The sequence below is a fragment of the Callorhinus ursinus genome, unplaced genomic scaffold (assembly GCF_003265705.2).
Source record: "Callorhinus ursinus isolate GAN/ISIS: 27379988/994484 unplaced genomic scaffold, GSC_fseal_2.0 scaffold24, whole genome shotgun sequence".
NCBI classification, from domain to species: domain Eukaryota; kingdom Metazoa; phylum Chordata; class Mammalia; order Carnivora; family Otariidae; genus Callorhinus; species Callorhinus ursinus.
The window spans coordinates 29,481,318-29,498,742 of NW_027397086.1; the positions used below are offsets into that span (position 1 = coordinate 29,481,318).

General features: G+C 51.9%; 1 protein-coding gene across 1 annotated transcript in view; it reads left to right on the forward strand.

Annotated features, from left to right (window-relative positions):
• The window catches only part of GABBR2 (gamma-aminobutyric acid type B receptor subunit 2), a 342,515-nt gene that overhangs the window by 312,120 nt on the left and 12,970 nt on the right, over window positions 1-17,425 (forward strand). The window contains exons 14-15 of the mRNA XM_025888598.2: window positions 10,935-11,045; window positions 15,356-15,580. Coding sequence (XP_025744383.1) covers window positions 10,935-11,045; window positions 15,356-15,580 — 336 coding nt within the window. The remainder of the gene's footprint in view (window positions 1-10,934; window positions 11,046-15,355; window positions 15,581-17,425) is intronic.

Below are 17,425 nucleotides of genomic sequence, written 5' to 3' on the forward strand. Positions count from 1 at the left end.
AGACTGGAAAGTACAGGAGAAGGGGCTTTTGGCCAACTTGGGGCCAAGACCAAGTTTAGCATAGGGCAGGGCCCCAGAGCGGCCACAGAGGCAGCTCATGGCCAGAGGTGCCTGGCCATCTGTGTGCCCCAAGGCCGGGGAGAGCACCATCGTGGGACACTTAAAACCCATTGCTGACACTGTGGTCTGGGCACACTTTGGCATAGATAGTTCTGGATTTGTGCTTTAAAGCAAAGGTTTGGGAAGTTGGGTACACCACGTGCGTCTCATTCAGCATCCCCTAAAAAGGGCTTACTAGAGCTCACTCCTACAGTGATCTTTGGGGATGCAACGGGCAGTGCATAGGACACGCTTAGCCCAGAGTCCAGCACACGGTGAGCAGGCAGGAAATGGGGGGGTGGACAGAGGAGATACAGGTGATGGAGGGGGAGGAAAGGTCAAACACAGTATGTCCAACACAGGGCAGTGGTCCTCCCGGAAGAGAAGCAGGAAGCACGGGGCCTCGGAGGAGCAGATGCAGGGCGAGAGCCCCTAGGAAGATTTCAGAGACAGAAGAGTGGGTGCTATTCACATGGTGGTGAAGAAGGGGTGTCCCAGGACCCAGAGGGGACATTATGGGGCCTGGCCACGGATGGATGAGGCTGGTGATGGGCGTCAAGGCCCATTGCAGAGGGTCAAGATGCTAGAGTCACGCGTCAGGGCGTCTTTCCTGTGGTTTGAGAAGCTGTTGAGGTCTCTGGGTTGGGAGCCGGGGTGGAATCAGAAAGGAAGGGATGCCCGGGGTTCTGGTCTCACTGGGGTGGATAGTGGAACAGTTCTCTGAGCTAGCCAACCTGGGAGGAAGGGCAGCTTTAAGGGAGAGAGTGATGAGTTCAGACTGGAAATGTGAGGTCGGAGGACCAGGAACGCCGAGGAAGGGGATGCCCTCTGTAGGAGGAAGGGCAGTGAGTAGAGGAAGTGGAGAAGGCCCCAGCGGAGAAGGGCGAAGAGCCGGGAGAGGGCAAGGCCCGGAGGTGAGGGGAGAGAACCTGTCCATGGTTCTTGAGGGGGCCGCAGAGGCTAAGGGCTTGCTTGCCCCGTGATGGCCAGCAGACGTGCAGCTTCTACAAAACTCAGGTGACCATGTGACTAGTTAACCCATCTTTCTGCATACCCAAGTATCAGCTGGGCCCTCGTGGGCCTTGAGATCTGGGAAGAACTGGACGAGCAGCACAGATGTGGGTGGGTGGCAGACAGACCTGGCTCACGCAGGCAAGCCCCGTGCTACCTGGTGTCTCATTCAAGGGAAGCCAGAAATCTAGGTGTTCCTGTGAATCACCTGAGTTTTAAATCCTGACCATGAAGACAAAAAATTCTAAGCCCTGTGTAGCTCAGGTAAAACCCATCCATGGCCCGCACACCGCCCCAAGGCCACAAGCTTCTCTCTGCTCTAGAATGGCGGGAAGACTCTGCACCCTGGCGCCCAGCTGTGCCCTGGTGACTCTCTCTCAAGGATGTGCTGCTGGGTCATCATTCCAGCTGGGGAGGCATGTGTCTGGGCACCGGTCTCATTACCCAGCCCCATCAGGCTTGGGGAAAAGCGCATGATGCCAGCGCCCTTGTGCTGGGTGGGCGCTACAGACCCTGGAGCTGATGCCCATTCACAGCATGCCTGGTGAACCCCCCCCACCTCCCCCTCCCCTGCCCCGTGATCAAGCACCTCTTGGCTTGGGGTTCGGCAGCAACACCTGTGAGTTCTTCCTGCGCCAGACTTGCCCCAGAGGCCTCCAACGCAGGCCCAAGGAATATCAGGGCCCTTTGGAAGGCCCCCCCCTCCCCAGGGAGGGGAACAGAACCAGGCCACAAGAAAGGACAAAAGGTGCGACACCCCTGCTCTTCAGGGAAGAGGCCTAGCTTGCCTTTGCCTCTGACTTGCTATGTAACCTTAAACAAGTCTCTTGTCCTCTCTGGGTCTCGGTTTCCTCACCTGTAACAAGGGTATAAAATTCCTGGCTCCTTCACCAGACTGCCCTGAGGTCAAAATCAAAGAGAGATTCTCATATGAATACATACGGGTTGCAAAGGGCTAGAAATTACTTTACTTGTCCGTCCTTAAATTCCCCAAGACGATCCTCACCCCAGCTGTGACCCTTATACAACCATGAGATTTCCCACTAATTCCAAGGTCAGACTCAGAAAGGCTCTCTGAACAGGACCAGGCAGGGGTCTTGCTGTCCCACTGGGGGCCTGATGCTGACCAGGGCTCCTTGCCCTCCTCAGGCAGGTCCCAGCCACCTACCTACCCTCCCCCTGCTACCGCATCTCCCCTCCACAAAGCAGGACTCCATGAGGATGTGGCCAGCAGGCATCGGGTGAGCGGCTCTGGGGCCCAGGCGTGTTGCTCTGGAAGCTGTTCCTGGTGCACCCGAGCAAGGGTGTATAGCACCAACAGATTGGATGCATCCAGAAGCCAGCTCCAGGGGGCTGATGGGGCAGTGCCAAGCACCCCTGAATGGTAAATCCCCATAAATGCTGGCTGGTAAGCAGCCCAAAAGGCTGGCCCCTCCTGTGCCAGCCCACAGCATGGTCTAGTACACGGGCCATGGGACCGGGATCAGGATACCTTTATCTGGGTCTCCACTCAGTCACCCACTTGCTATGAGTCCTCTTCTGGGCCTCAGTTTCTCCATCTGTAAAAAGAGGAATTGGACTAGTGCGTGATCCCTTTTGTGTTTGGAAATGGAGAACCAGGGGAGGGAGATTTGGGTGGTCACAGTGACCAGGAGACACTCCTGGCATTTAGGGCCCACAGTGTAGGGGCCTGTCCCTCACAACAAAGAATCGTGCCCCCTCCAAAGAAAAAAATGCAGAAGCATCCGTGTTGAGACACCCTGGCAGGTGATCTCACACGTCCCTTCCAGATCTGGGATTTGGAAAAAATTCGCCCGAATTCATAATCAAACATTCTAAAAAGAAATTCTTACCTTGGAATGACAGCTTCTAGCTCTGCTGCCTCAGAGATGTGGGACTACCGCTGTTGAGCTAAGCAGCCCAGCCCTGGAGGGATCCGGAAGGTTCCTCCTGGCTCCAGGGCTCTGTGACTCTGCAGTTGGAGATAATGATGAGGGTTTACACATAAGAAGCTGGATTTCCAGCCTCTAAAGCCTGCTAAACACACCGTTTACTGCCTTTGATCATCTTGCCAACCCTGGAGGTTGCAGATGAGCCAACCATGGCTCAGAAAGGCTTAGAGATGTGTTCAAAGTCACACAGCTGGCAAGTGATGGGCCTGGGGTCTGAACCCTGTGCCCTTTCCCCTCCCTGCCCAGACTTCCTTGATGGGACTCCCTCACCATCTCCCCCAGAAAAGGCAGTGTTGACTCACCTGCCTTCCCAGGAAAAGAGAGGCATCTCGGGACTCTGAAATGCAGCCCAGAAAGGCCAGGCATCCTCCCCTCCCCTCACCACACACACTCAAACTCACATTGACACACACACATATACTCACCTCCAGTTGAAAAACCTACCAATTTTACCATAGATTTCAAAAATCAACTTTGAAATTAAAACGAATAAAGAAGCAGCATGAAAGGCCCAGGGAGAAAGTTCTGAGAGCCAGCTTCTGGGAGCTGGTCAGAAGGTAGAAGACACCCCCTCCTTCCACGAAGCACTGGCCAAGCGGGGCTGGGAACCTGAGCCCCTCACAGCAGCGGAGCCTGAAAGGTCCGAGGGACCAAGAGCCCCGTGATCACAGGTGTGGCGCGTGACCCTCTTTGCTCCCAACACCCAGACTCCCCATCCTCCCTGCCCAGACCTGCAACGTGGCCAGCCCTAAGCGCCCTGGCCAGCCCCATGCAGGCACACAGGAACACAGTACTACTGGGGTCCGATCCGGGTTTAGAACATACAGACAAGCCATTCAAGTCTGCGCTTGTGCTGGGCTGTCACTCTGTGTCACCGGTGTCTGAGCGACAAGAGAATCTGCACTTTTAAGCAAAGATCTGCTAAGCTGAGGACCAAATGTCACTCCGTTGTTTAAGATCCTTTAAGGCCTTGCTGCCCGAATGGCAGTCCTGGGACCAGCAGCGTCCTGGGCCCCATCCATCTGCATTTTAACAAGCTCCCTGGGGGCTTGTGTGCACGATATCCAGTGGGAGGCAGGGTCGGCCCCTCACTCACTACAGGCCAGCCACACTGGCCTCCTTTGGGTTCCTAAAACACGCCAAAGCCCTTCCTACTTGCTGTGCCCTGTCTCAGGAACGCTGTCCCCCTAGGTTCTCACAAGGCTGGTCTTCCTCAGCCTTCAGGCCTCAGACTGAATGTCCCCACTTCAGAAAAGCCTTCCCAGACCACCGGCTCCGAAGCCGATGCCCCTCTTGGCCCTTCTCAGCGTGGCCTGTAGTTCTCCATTACAGCACGGATCGCTGTTCGAGTCACAGCTGAGCCGTGTGATCTGCCCTTGCTAGAACGCCCGCTTCACGAAGGCAAGCACCGGGTCGGCCTGACACACCTGGGCCCAGCGTGAAGCACGGTGCAGGGCACACAGCGGGCACACGAGACTGAGTGGAGTGAGTGAGTGGTGGACCAGGACAGTCATGAAATATGGGACGACTGTCGCCATCCCTCCGTTACTCCACCTCACCTTAATCATGCCGTGAGTTAACCCTCGGACTCACTTTGCAAGTGGGAAACTGAGGTCTAGAAAGAGGCGGGGCATGCCACGGTCACCCGACAAGTCTATGGCAAAGCAAGACCAAAGCCTTTGACCTTTCAGGACTCAGCACCTGCACCCACGCCCAGACCCCCTGCCTGTCCATGTGTGCGGCCTGACAAAGCAGGATGTGTGCAGGGGCCACTGACCTACATTGTGAGTAATTATGCAGAGGGACTTTCAGGCCAGTTGCTCTCCTTCAGCTGCACAGATGGGGGAGGCTTGCCGGGCAGCTTCTGCAGGGCTCCCGCCGAGCGGCGGTCCGGCCAGGAGTCAGGTGTGAGCACTGCCAGCCCGCGGCCGGCACAGACTGGCGTGTCCTCCCCACCGGGCACTGTGCCCCGTCAGGCAGGAAGAGCCTCTTACCAGCTTGCGTTCAGCTTGCGGCCCCAAAGCACAGCCTTCACAGAGCTCTGGGGGCTTCCGAGGAGGCCCCTATGGAACACTTCGCAATGAAGTCATTCCTCCCACAAGCAGCCCCTCCCCGTTTCTACAGCGGGGTTCTAGGGTTATACTCACTTGGAGTGTGACACGGTGCTCGCGAGAGGCAGGGCAGGCTGGGACAAGCACCTGGTGAGGGAGGAAAGACCACTGGTTTGGGAGGCAGACAGACCTGGCTTTGAACCCAGCTCCAACATTACTGCCTGGAGATTTGGGGCAAGTTCTTTCTGTGCGTCCGTTTTCTCATCTGTAAAATAGATACAACACGTTGTTGGATTCTTGTGAGGCTTTGCAAGACAGCTTAGGTAGAGTTAGGAGCTTCGCTCCTGGCGCATTGTTGTCACCCGTGACAAGCGCCCTCGGTGTTCTTGGGGCCACTGTTATTGGATGAGGTCGACTCATTCGGCCTCTGAGGCTGTCTCTTGTGGAATTGTCCTGATCTTGCCAGAATGGAAGAGCCCTGAGGACTGGGCTGTGTCCATCCTGGTAATTGCTGTAGTCCCCCCTGCCCAGAACAGAACCTAGCAGATGGTAGTGCTTCGTGGTTATGTTGGAATGAATGAATACTACTTAGGTAATTGCCCAGGTGGGCAACAAGTAAGGAAGAGAAATAAAGAAGAGAAAAAAAGCCGTTTGAAAGCTCTTATAGGTCAGTCATCCACGGAGATTGATTTAGAACAGGGGAAAGTCTGTAGTCCCCAATCATAGGGAGAGGCAGGGTTGACATCCTGGCTCACACCCTGATGGGAGACCACAGCATGGCATCTGCAGGGGTCTGTGCCCTGTGTGTGTGCTGCCGGAGCGAGCACAGGTCAGTGCCCTGGGATCACTGGCCCTGGGCTGAATGTCAGGCCCACACTGAGAGCAGGATGAGGGTAAGGTCAGTAGGCCTGGGTCCTCCAGCCCCACGTCCCCCAATATCCCCTACCCTCCCACCCCACTCCCGCTGTCTGGAAGGGGTGGGGCCGGTCCTCCAAGGTGCCTAGAAATCTGGCCTCCTTTAAGACCACTGGGTGCCTTCTAAAGTAGCACAGGATGCTGCTGAGGGTTTTGCGGCCCCACTGAGCCACAAAACTAGCTCTGTGTCCGCAGCAGAGGGTGATCCGGGGCCACTGGGCCAGACCCTCCGTGCCAGTCTTGGGTGCCCTCTAGTGGCACTTTGGTGTGTGACAACGTCTCCAAGTAAGCGCTCAGGTGGCGGCACCTTTCCCCACCCCCACGGCCCTCCCTCTCCATCCCCCCGACAACCCACCCTTTGCATCATCGAATGCATCCCTCCTCATGTGTGTGACTGCTCAGACCACTCTGAACTCCAGTCCCAGGCATGATTAGAACAGATCAGAGAAGAAAAGCCTTGGCTTTTATAGACGACTTTGAGATTCAGTACAGGGGTACTGACTGGTCAGACTCCTCATCCCCTAGCCCCAGGAGTACCTGAACCTCATCACTCCTAAAACCACCCCAACCCCTGCCACTCTGATCCATGTACAGTGTGCCCAGACATGGGGTTATGTGAGGGTGATGTTAATGATCAGATTTTTGTGGCTTCTTTCTGGATCAGCACCTGTGTAGTGGGAGGATCGCGTAGAGGCAGCTCCGCCCAGCCTCGGACACTGAGTTCTCTGAACTCTTGACTGGCCCTTGATTTTTTGCTGCCCTCCCACCTCTGCTGAAGCTTAATGAGATGGGTGGGGGTGCTAAAAGACCAGATGTAGGGATTAGGATTTCAGGATTGGGGTCAGAGCATACCAGGATGGGGAGCATGGGCAGGGGGGCTATTAACAAGGTAAAAGGTAACCTGGCTACAACTTCAGCTTCAGAAGGGGGAAGACAGAGCTAGCCGCAGTTGGAGGAAAACTACCTAATGGAGTCTTAAGTCAACCATAAAGAACATATAAATCACCGGTGGAAGGTAGTTGTTTAGAAAGCTGAGGAGATGTGGAGCAAGGGCACAGGCAGACTCACTCACCACCACCTGGAGTGTTGAGCTCGATTACAGCCCTATAGATCGATGGTAAACTTGAGCAGGTTGAAGGACGAGGCTGACTCGTGGCAGGAGGCCATGTGTACCTTCACTGCAGCTCTTTCCCTCCTGAGAAAGGGTGTGCAGATGCAAGAAGAGAGTTCGGGATTATTCTGAGGACCCCAGAGGAAAGGCAAGGACCAGTGAGTGGACGCACAGGAGAAGGTTATGGTTCAGTAAAAGAACTGTGCAGCCACTCACCAAGAGTGGGAGGGGCTGGGCTCTCTGTCACTGGGGATGTAAGAGCTCGACAGCCACTCTCCGCTTCCCGTGAATAGACTTTTCATAACATTGAACAATGGTGTATGACAGCATCAGTCCTTTATACACAGAGAATCTAAGAGTCCATCATAAATTATTGCTTTTCATTGTAGAACAACAGCTACTATCATCATTAATGAGTCTGCTACTCATGCATGACTGTAATGGGCTTGTGCTCCTGCATTCTGATGTCTGCTGGGTTATCAGGCATTAGGGAAACCCAGGTTTCACTGTTAGAAGTCACTGTTGACCTTCGGGCCAGCTCCTTCCACCGTCTCCTCAATTAAACAATGAAAAGACATCAGGAGACTCCTCGTCATCCTTACTAGAATCCAGCCCAGCTCCTGGGTGGATGGCAGTGGACGGGAAATCTCTGGTCTGGCAACTCCGACTGTGGGTCCTCGAGATCACCTTCTCCTGGGTTGTCTCTCACTAGTGCCCACTGCTGCCACAGCACAGGCCTCAGGGAACCACTTGAGCCTATGTGTGGACTCAATGACCATGGAACCCAAGTGGCTGAGCTAAGGCTTTATGTGGCTTGGGACAACCAAAGGAAAAACGAGCCTGAGAGAGCATGCAACTGGATCGTCTGGTTGTAGAATGGCCTAAGTGCACAGACCCCACCTCCCCAGCTCTTCCTACTTCTGTGTGGAAGCACCATCACTCCCCAGATCACAGGAGCCCAGACCATTGTCTGCCTCAGAGGCCAGGCCGAGAGAGCAGGGCAAAGAGAAATAGGGTGCCCATTCCCTCTTACCTGAGGCCTGCTTTCCACATCCCTGGATCCTACCAAAATGTCCCTTCTTACTGGTGAGTGACTCTGGGGATGCCTACCTCTTACCCTTAGGCCTGTGGCTTTACCTTGGACCTCTATAGGACAACTCCATCCTGTCACCCTGGAGGGACAAAGAACCCTCCAGCAGTTCTTTGATGAGATACCCTCAGTGGGTATCTGTTCTAAAGACAAATAGATTCACAAATATATCTTCAACTTGACTTTGCAAAGTTGTTATTGGTAGTGCATGGATGTAGAAATTCTAAAACCATTTTGTGTCTTTTTAATGTTGAGCAAATGAGTGACTATTTTGATATTGTGGAAAACCAGAGATCTCGCTATGAGAGAAGAAAGATGCAAATATGGAATGGGAAGAAGCAAGAACCCTGTGGTATAGGATTTTATCTACATCTATAAACAGATGGTAGAGAGACAAGGATAGATACATAGAATGGTGATGGATGGATGGATGGATGGATGGATGGTTGGATGGATGGATGGTTGGATGGATGGATGGATGGATGGATGGATGGATGGATGGATGGATGGTTGGATGGATGATTGGATGGATGGATGGATGATTGGATGGTTGGATGGATAGATGGATGGATGGATGGATGGATGGATGGATGGATGGATGGATGGATGGTTGGATGGATGGATGGATGGATGGATGGTTGGATGGATGGGTAGATTAGATAGATAGATAGATAGATAGATAGATAGATAGATAGATAGATAGATAAGGAAGGAGGGAGGGAGGGAGGGAGGAAGGGAGGAAGGAAGGAAGGAAGGAAGGAAGGAAGGAAGGAAGGAAGGAAGGAAGGAAGGAAGGAAAGGAAGGGCGGGCCTAGAAGTAATGATACCCTAGGAACAGTGAGCACATCTAGAGCCCAGATCTTGGTTTCTAAATATCATTCTCCACCAAAAAGAACCAAGACTCCTCAGAGAAATGGCTGAATCTGAGGCTGGGGAAAGGAAAGCACAAAGAAGTAGAAGTACTTATTGTGCCAAGACATAGGAAAGTGCTCCCAAAAAGTATGAGGATGTATTGGAAAAACACATGAGACTGCACGTGGGAGTTTCCGACTGGCCAAATCTGGGGAAATTTGAGCATCAAAATGAATGATAGTAATGGAAATGAAAAAGGAAGCCCTAAATGCATACTGATATACATAAATAAATGGGAAGAAAAGAAAGATATATTTATAGTGGTGTGCCAAGTATTTAAATGAAATGATAGGGTTAAAAAAAAAAAATCACCGTTTTGTGGCCACCAAAGGAATGTGACTCAGGTAGAAACCATCACTGGATGCTAAAACCACTGAGTTGACATTTGTGGGGAAATGGGACACTCACACAGTCTCAAAATATCTCCCACAGAGTATTTATTAATTACAAGGGGGAAATGGTACCTTTGAAGTGGAGAGATCTGGCAGACATCACTGAACCAAATGATCGTAGTTAACATCACCAGTAATGGGACAAAGTGCCATCAAGTGCCACTGAGATGAAGCTCCAAAGAAGCAAAAACATCACTTTACATAGGATTCCTACCATGAATGCATAACCCAAATCTAATCATGAAAACACATCAGACAAACCCAAACTGAAGGACATTCTACCAAATAACTGAACCAGATTCTTCAGAAATATACATGACATAAAAGATCGAAGTAGGCTGAGGAATTGTCGAAGATTAAAGGAGACTAAAAACATGACAAGTAAATGCAGGACATTGTCCCAGATTGGACCCTGCTTTGGAAAAACCACAATTGTCTTAAAGGACATTAATTGAGTCAATTGGCAAAATCTGAAAATTGATAGCGTATTAGATACTGTATCAGTTAAATGTCCTCAATTTGGTAAGTATATGTGGTTATATAAGAGAATCTCCTCATTCTTAAGAAATACTTGCTAGATATTTAGGAGTGAAAGGTCAGGGTGTCTGCAATTTACTTTTAAATGGTTCAGAAAAGACATTGTAGAATATACTTTTTTTTTTTTTTTCATTCTCTGGGTGTGTTTTTCTCCTCTTTCCACCATGTGGCTGATTCTTGCCCAGAGTTTCCTAGCTCAAATTTCTGAGAGAGACCATGTTTGGGTAGGGTCCTCTCCACCATCCCTCTTTGAGCAGAACACCACACTAGGAAACCTCGTAAGTCTCTGACCAGACTCTGGATTGGCTGCTGTGGGTCAAGTACTCACCCTCTATCCAATCAACTTTGGCCCAGGATAGGTCATGTGGAATAAAACATGGCTGCCGCCATTGTTCCCCGCACTGGGGGTGATGGGAAAGAAGGTCTCCTTAGAAGAGCTCGGCAGACCCCAAGGCTGGCTCAGTCAGCAGTTATTGGAGTTAATCCCAGAGACACCCGAAGGCCTCTTGACATAAGTTGTGCCTTATTCTCACCTTCATTCTTTCAACAAACATTACAGATGTATGCTCTGGACCAGGTCTCATGCTAAGTTCTAGAAGCACAGGAAGTGACCCACTCTCTACCCTCAGGAGATCTGACTCATGTTTGAAAGGCATGAATAACACAGATAACTAGAGTGCAGGGCTGAATCATGACCGACAAAGAGAAAGCAGCCTCGTGGGAACATAGAAGAGGGGTCCAAAAGGCCTCCTGGACAAGGGACTGGCTGTAGTTAATGGGAGAGCAAGTGGCCATCAGATGGGGCCCTGGCTGATGAAAAGATGCCCAGTGCCATCCCTGGGTTTCTGTTTTCTCTTTGCACAGCCGGACCCAGCAGGACGAGACATCTCTATCCGCCCTCTCCTGGAGCACTGTGAGAACACCCACATGACCATCTGGCTTGGCATCGTCTATGCCTACAAGGGGCTTCTCATGGTAGGTGTGGAGAAGAAGGCAGAGGTTGGGGGGCCGCTTCTCTGTCAGAGCTCTCTCTCCCAGGGGCCTCTGTGAACATAAAAATAAACAGAGCCCCCAGGACGAAGCACTTACTAACTGCCAGGCCCCGTGTCTGCCACGTGTTCTCTCGATTCCCACAACAACCCTCTGAGATGGGTGCAGATAATGCCCCATTTCACTGATGAGGATGCTGAGGCTTGGTTTGCCCGAGATCACTCAGTAGTAAGAGGCAGATTCAAGAGCTTAACCACAGAGTAACCCCAAAACCTATGAGTGTGCCTCAGGGTAGCCACCATAGTGCCCCCAGAGCGGCAGTCTGTCCACATCCAGCACACGTTCACATCCCACATTTTACTGCATTCTCTCAAAATCTGTGGGAGGCGAGTGGAATCATCCTCGTCTTATAGAAGTCAGGCTCAGAAAGGTTAAAGGGCACTGGTAACCTCTAACCTCCGAACCCAGTACTCTTCCCATTCCACCCATCTGTTAGAACCAAAGGTCAGATACCAAGCCCACCCCCCACGTCTGGAAGGACTTGAAAGGGCAGCCACACCCCACCTTATCCCACGTTGACCCCTGAATCTTCTCTCCAATCCTGTGCAAACCGTGCCTCCACTGAAATCCCTCCAGGAACAGGAAACCAGCCCCCATTCCCTCCTCAGTTCTTGCCCCAGTCAAGCTGAGCCACCATTCGCTTCTGTGTAGCCTCCACTTAGAGGCCAAGAATGAAGCCTTCTCCAAAGGTCAGAGAAAGAGAGATTTCTTGTACTGCTCAAAAGCATCCTTACCTTGTGCTGCTTCGGAGAACTCTTTCTGAGGGGCCACACCAGAAGGGCATGTGTTAGGGGACTCTAGGCAGAGATTGTCCCCCACTTTATACTAGTTGAGACTAGTTTCCATAGGGATTCTATGAGGACCAGTGGGCTGCAATCTGGGCCCCACAAGGTAATGACCCTGAAGGGGTCCACAGGAGGTACCCAGAGTGGAAATGGGACTTTGAGGACTGGCCAGTGGCCCTGGGCTTGGAGAAGGGCACTCAGGAGACATGGTCACCAGAGCTATCAGAGACAGGTGGCATAGACCCGAAGGCAGATCCGTCATCAGTGGGCAAAGTTGCCAGAGGGCAGCTTTCAAGTCCACAGTAGAGAAGGATTTTGTACAACAGAGCAGTGGCCACCCATGTGGTGGCGCCCCCTAGGAAGGAAGGCGCTCCCTTCACAGGAAGCAAGCGGTACCCATGACTTGAGGCCCCCAGCCCTTGCTGAATAAAGAGGGTGAAACCAGACTCTCCGGGACCCCTCCTGCTCCATGCTCCCTGATCTGAGACTGTGAAATTAGATTATGGGGAATCCGATTGACTCTTTAAGCTGTGTTCATCTGTAATGTTTTGACCATCCGTTATCTTCTGCACCTACTTGCAAAAGTGGTTGGAGATGACCATATCTCTTCCAGTGGGGCTAATACCTTCAGCCAGATGGTGTCAGTAAAAGCTGAATCTGGCAGCACAAGTGCCTTACTGTTCCCAGTGTGCATAGGGAATTGTCCTCCACCCTCCTGGCCCTTAGGGCTTGTGACTAAAATTCTAGCTCCTAGTGCCTCCCACTCTGAAACCACAGAATTTCAGGGCTGGAGAGAGTATGCCTAGCCCTGTAGGCCCACTCCCCTGTCAGAGTTTCAGCACTTCCAGCCCCCGCTGAGCATCCCCGACAAGCATTCCATCACTCATCGCTGCCATACCTCCAGAGATGGGGAGCTCACCCACCTCAGAGTGGCCTGTGTCACCCATGGATGGTGTATTAGAGTCCTGTGGCTGCAGGAAGAAATCTCCACAAACTGGTAAACACAGATGGGCTTGAAACAACACACTTTTATTCTCTCACAGTTCTGGAGGCCAGGAGTTGAAAACCAAGGCTGAGCTGTGCCCACTTCAAAGGCTCTAGGGAGAATGCCTTCTTGCTTCTCCACGGCGGCTGATGGCTCCAGGCATTCCTTGGCTTGTGGCCACATCGCTCCAATCTCCACCTCCGTCTTCACATGGCCATTTCTCCTCTCCACGTCTCTTCTCTGTGGGTCTCTTATAAGGACACTTGTCCTTTGATTTAGGGCCCACCTGGATAATACAGGCTGATCTTGTCTCAGGACCCTTAGTTATATCTGCAAAGACCCTTTCTCCAAATATGCAGTCCCCGTGGATTCAGATATGGACATTATCTTTTAGGGCCACCGTTCAACCCACTATAATTGGGTTGCTTTTCTAGAAGGTTCTTCCTTATCCTCAGCTAAAATCTGCCTCGATGTACCTTGTGCCCATGAACCCTCATTCTACTCCTTGAAGGCCTAAGAACGAGTTGCTGTCCGTTTCCTTCTGACACGCTTCAGAGATTGGCAGCCAACCACCAGGTCCCCAGACTTGCCCACATTTTCCAATGGGTAGAGACTCTCGTGATGGTTTGGTGTGGGCCCCTGGGCAGGACCGGCCCCTGGGCAGGACCAACCTCTGCCGCTTCCCCTGGAAGACATGGACGGCCAGGTCCGGCCAGCACAGCCCCCACTATGGGACTGAAGGGACCACACACGAAGAAACCAGCACAAAGCAGGCTTTCAACAGCCACTGGACTCTTTCTCTTCTTAGGTATCTGCTTCCTGGGCTTCTGGCTCCCCATTTTAAAAGATATCTTTAAAAAATAAATCAGTCTGGAGCACCTGGCTGGCTCTGTCAGTGGAGCGTGCAACTCTTGATCTTGGGGTTGTAGGTTTGGACCCCACATTGAGTGTAGAGATCACTTAAAGAAATCTTAAAAAAAATTTTTTTAATAGTAATAAATCTGTCTGTGAGATAATACACTTAGAGAAAAGGAGAGGAAAGCAACCGTGGTTGTATATATAATACCATTTCACAAAATAACTTTTAGCCAACTCTTGTCCAGGCACTTTGGTTTACAAAATGCTTTCAGAGCCATCTTCCCATTTCATCTGGATACAAACCCTGTGAAATGGTGTTATTATTATCCCTATTCTACAGACGATGAAACTGAGGCCCCGAGAGGCAAAGTGACTTGCCCAAAGATTCCAGATCCTCCAGCCTTGTGCCAGCCACCCTTCTAGCACAGGGCATCGTGCTACCCTACGAAGTCAAACCTGAAAACAGAAGCCCTCAGTGTGATATTAAATGGCTCATGCAGTTTTGGATGCCCTGAGCTGCAGTGGTGAGGTCAGAGGAAGAGGGGCCTTTGAGGAAAGACGTTCTGGAAGGGCTGGACTGCAGCCGATGGCCCTGCATGCTCAGCGGTCCTGGTCAGCTCCTCCCCCACCCACCCACACCACCGTTCTGCCTGGCATTCCATCTGTACTTCCTCCTCAACAGGCCCTCCCCTTAGACCACCCATGAAGGCTAAACCCTCCATACCCTGCTTCAGATCACATTGGACCTCTACCTTGTCCATTTCTGTTGGGGAGATGTATCAGTTAGGAGTAGAGCTACAAGTGACAGAAAACCCAAAACAGTAATGGTTAAAGAGGTGGTTAAATTCCTTCTCAGATGAGCAATCTAGGGCTGGTGGGGGCTCCCAGAATCTCAGCTCCTTGGATCTCGTGGCTCCCCCCGTCTTCACCATACAGCTCCCACATTGTAGACTCAGATGACTTTTTGGTCTAAGATGGCTGCTCAAGCTCCACCCGTCACACTCCACTCCTTCTACTAGGAAGGAGGGAAAGGAACACCGTTTCCCTTTATACATACTTTCCAGAACTTGTACACACCACTTCCACCTACCTGGCACTGTCCTGAACCTACTCATACACCACAGCCAGATTCAAGGACAGTTAGGGTATGTAGTCTCTATTCTGAGTGACTTTGTGCATTGAGAGAAAATAGAAGTCCCAGACACAGGGGCTCTGCCTTATTTAGTAGTAAAAAGCACTGGACTGAAGTTCTGGAAACACAATCCACTTTTGCCACTGTATGACAGTGTGGCCTTGGACAAGCCCCTTCCTCCTCTCTGGGCCTCCGTGCTCTCTCTAGAGGGAGGGGAGGTAGTCGAGATCATGTCTGCCCTTCCTACCATGGCCTGCTGTACGTGAACCAGTAGTGGGGCGGAGGAGAACCAGATGCCGTTAACACCCCCAGTGTGCATCTCCTCAGCAGGACTCCCCCCGGGGCCACAGTGGAGACTGAGGGTGACATCCAGAAGACCTGGCCCACAGCAAAGCCCCCAGCCCCCCTTCTCAGAGCAGCAGGCATGTGCCATCCCATGATAATGACCACCTCCCCTTTCCGCTCACCATTTCAGTTGTTCGGTTGTTTCTTGGCTTGGGAGACGCGCAACGTCAGCATCCCTGCCCTCAATGACAGCAAGTACATCGGGATGAGTGTCTACAATGTGGGGATCATGTGCATCATCGGGGCCGCCGTCTCCTTCCTGACCCGGGACCAGCCCAACGTGCAGTTCTGCATCGTTGCCCTGGTCATCATCTTCTGCAGCACCATCACCCTCTGCCTGGTGTTCGTGCCCAAGGTATGTTCCACCCCCTGCGTCCTGCCCTCTGGCCTCTGGCCCTGCACAGGGGACTGCTGGTTTCCTCTGCTTTCTAGCCGTTTTATGCTTTCTCTACTCGGGATGATTACAGTTCACATCATGGAAAGTTTGGAAAATGCAAACAAGTAAAAATCAAATTTTCCAGAAATCTCAGAGTCTTACCACCCAAAAATGATCACTGTTAACGTTTCGTTTTAGTTTTTTACGAAAAACTACATATTTTTGAGGTATGTACTTCGTCTTTTTTTTTTTTTAAGATTTTATTTATTTACTTGAGAGAGAGAGAGAGTAGGGGAAGGAGCAGAGGGAGAAGCAGGCTCCCCACTGAGCGCAGAGCCCCAACGCGGGCCTCGATCCCAGGACCCTGAGATCATGACCTGAGCCGAAATCAGGACTGAGCCACCCAGGCGCCCCCCTACCCCACAGTCCTTTTTAAATGGTTAGGCAGTGGTGCCTTCTCGGTCACAGCTGTGATTAGAGCTCACATGTCGTTTTGTAGTTTGCCTCTTTCACTGTGAATTTCTCCTTTGTGTTTCTCAGTCATGACCACCACTGGCAGGGGATGGTCCGTGTTTTCTTTTCTGCTCAGTTCCCTTATTGATGAGCATTACAGTCGTTTCCAGATTTTTTATATTATAAATGAACTTCTTTTCTCTACATAACACATGATCCCCATTTCTGGCTACACCCTTCAGATGGAGCCTCAGAACTAGCATTAGTGGGTAAAAAGGAATAAATAACCACTTTTAACAGCCACTTACACTTTCCATTCATCTGAAGTCCTGACCTTCAAGACCAGCCTGAGAGGGTGTTTTTCAAACCTTATCCTTCCCAGCAGCGGGCAGGTGAACCAGAGGCCTGGGCATCTCGGGAGCCCCTGCAGTAGGCTGGTCTCAGCATCAGAGAAGAATGGGAAATAGAGAAGGTGGGAGGAATTATTGGCCTGAGTGGGGTAGGGTGTGCCTTGGAGTATGGGGGGATGAGAGATCAGTCGGGGTCCACTGTGCCCTAAACAGACGGCCCATAGCACCTCCATGCAGTGAGTCGCCAAGCGGTGACTTCCCTGGAGCACTGCTACCCTCTATGCCTGCCTTCTCTGCTTGTCAGCGCGTGCCCAGGCTCCAGGCCAATGCCAAGACCTCTCTGCCTGCACTCTGACATTCTCTCATTCCGGTCAAAGATGCCAGATGCCTCCAAGCCCAGCCCTGACCCTGTCACTCTTCTCGGTCACCCTCAAGAGCTCCTCATTGCCTTCCTGGCTTTAGAATCAAGCCCCCGATACCAGGCTGCCTTTTAGGACCCTTGAGTCTCCTCCAGTCTCCCCAAAGAACCCTGCCCACCATCCAGACTGCCCTTCTCCATAAGCGCCCTGAGCCCCAGGCCCCCCTGCTTTCCATATGCCCCTTCTTCCCTCCTAGAATTCCCTTCCCTCACCATCCTTTGGGCCCTCCACAGAGCCCAGCCCAGGCCCACAGCACCCACAGCCCAGCCTCGCCCTCGGTACTTCTGGGCTCTGGACCGTGGGGTCCTGGCGGACAGGGGCCCTGCCTCACCCAGTCCCTGCTCTCCAGTCCAGGCCCAGAGCCTGCCTCAGACCAGGACTGTTTCTTGAATAAATGAGTTGAGATGAGGATCAGGTAAGCCGTCTTTTCTCTTCTACAGCAATGCTTTTGTCCATGACGGAGCTAGTCACAAGTCTGTCCTCAACACTCACCAATGGTTCCAAGAAGCAGAAGCCTTCCCTTATCTCCATCCATTGTCTTCCATTGTCATCTCGGGGTTATTTTCCATGTGGAATGAGGCCCAAGGCAGAGTGAGGCTTAA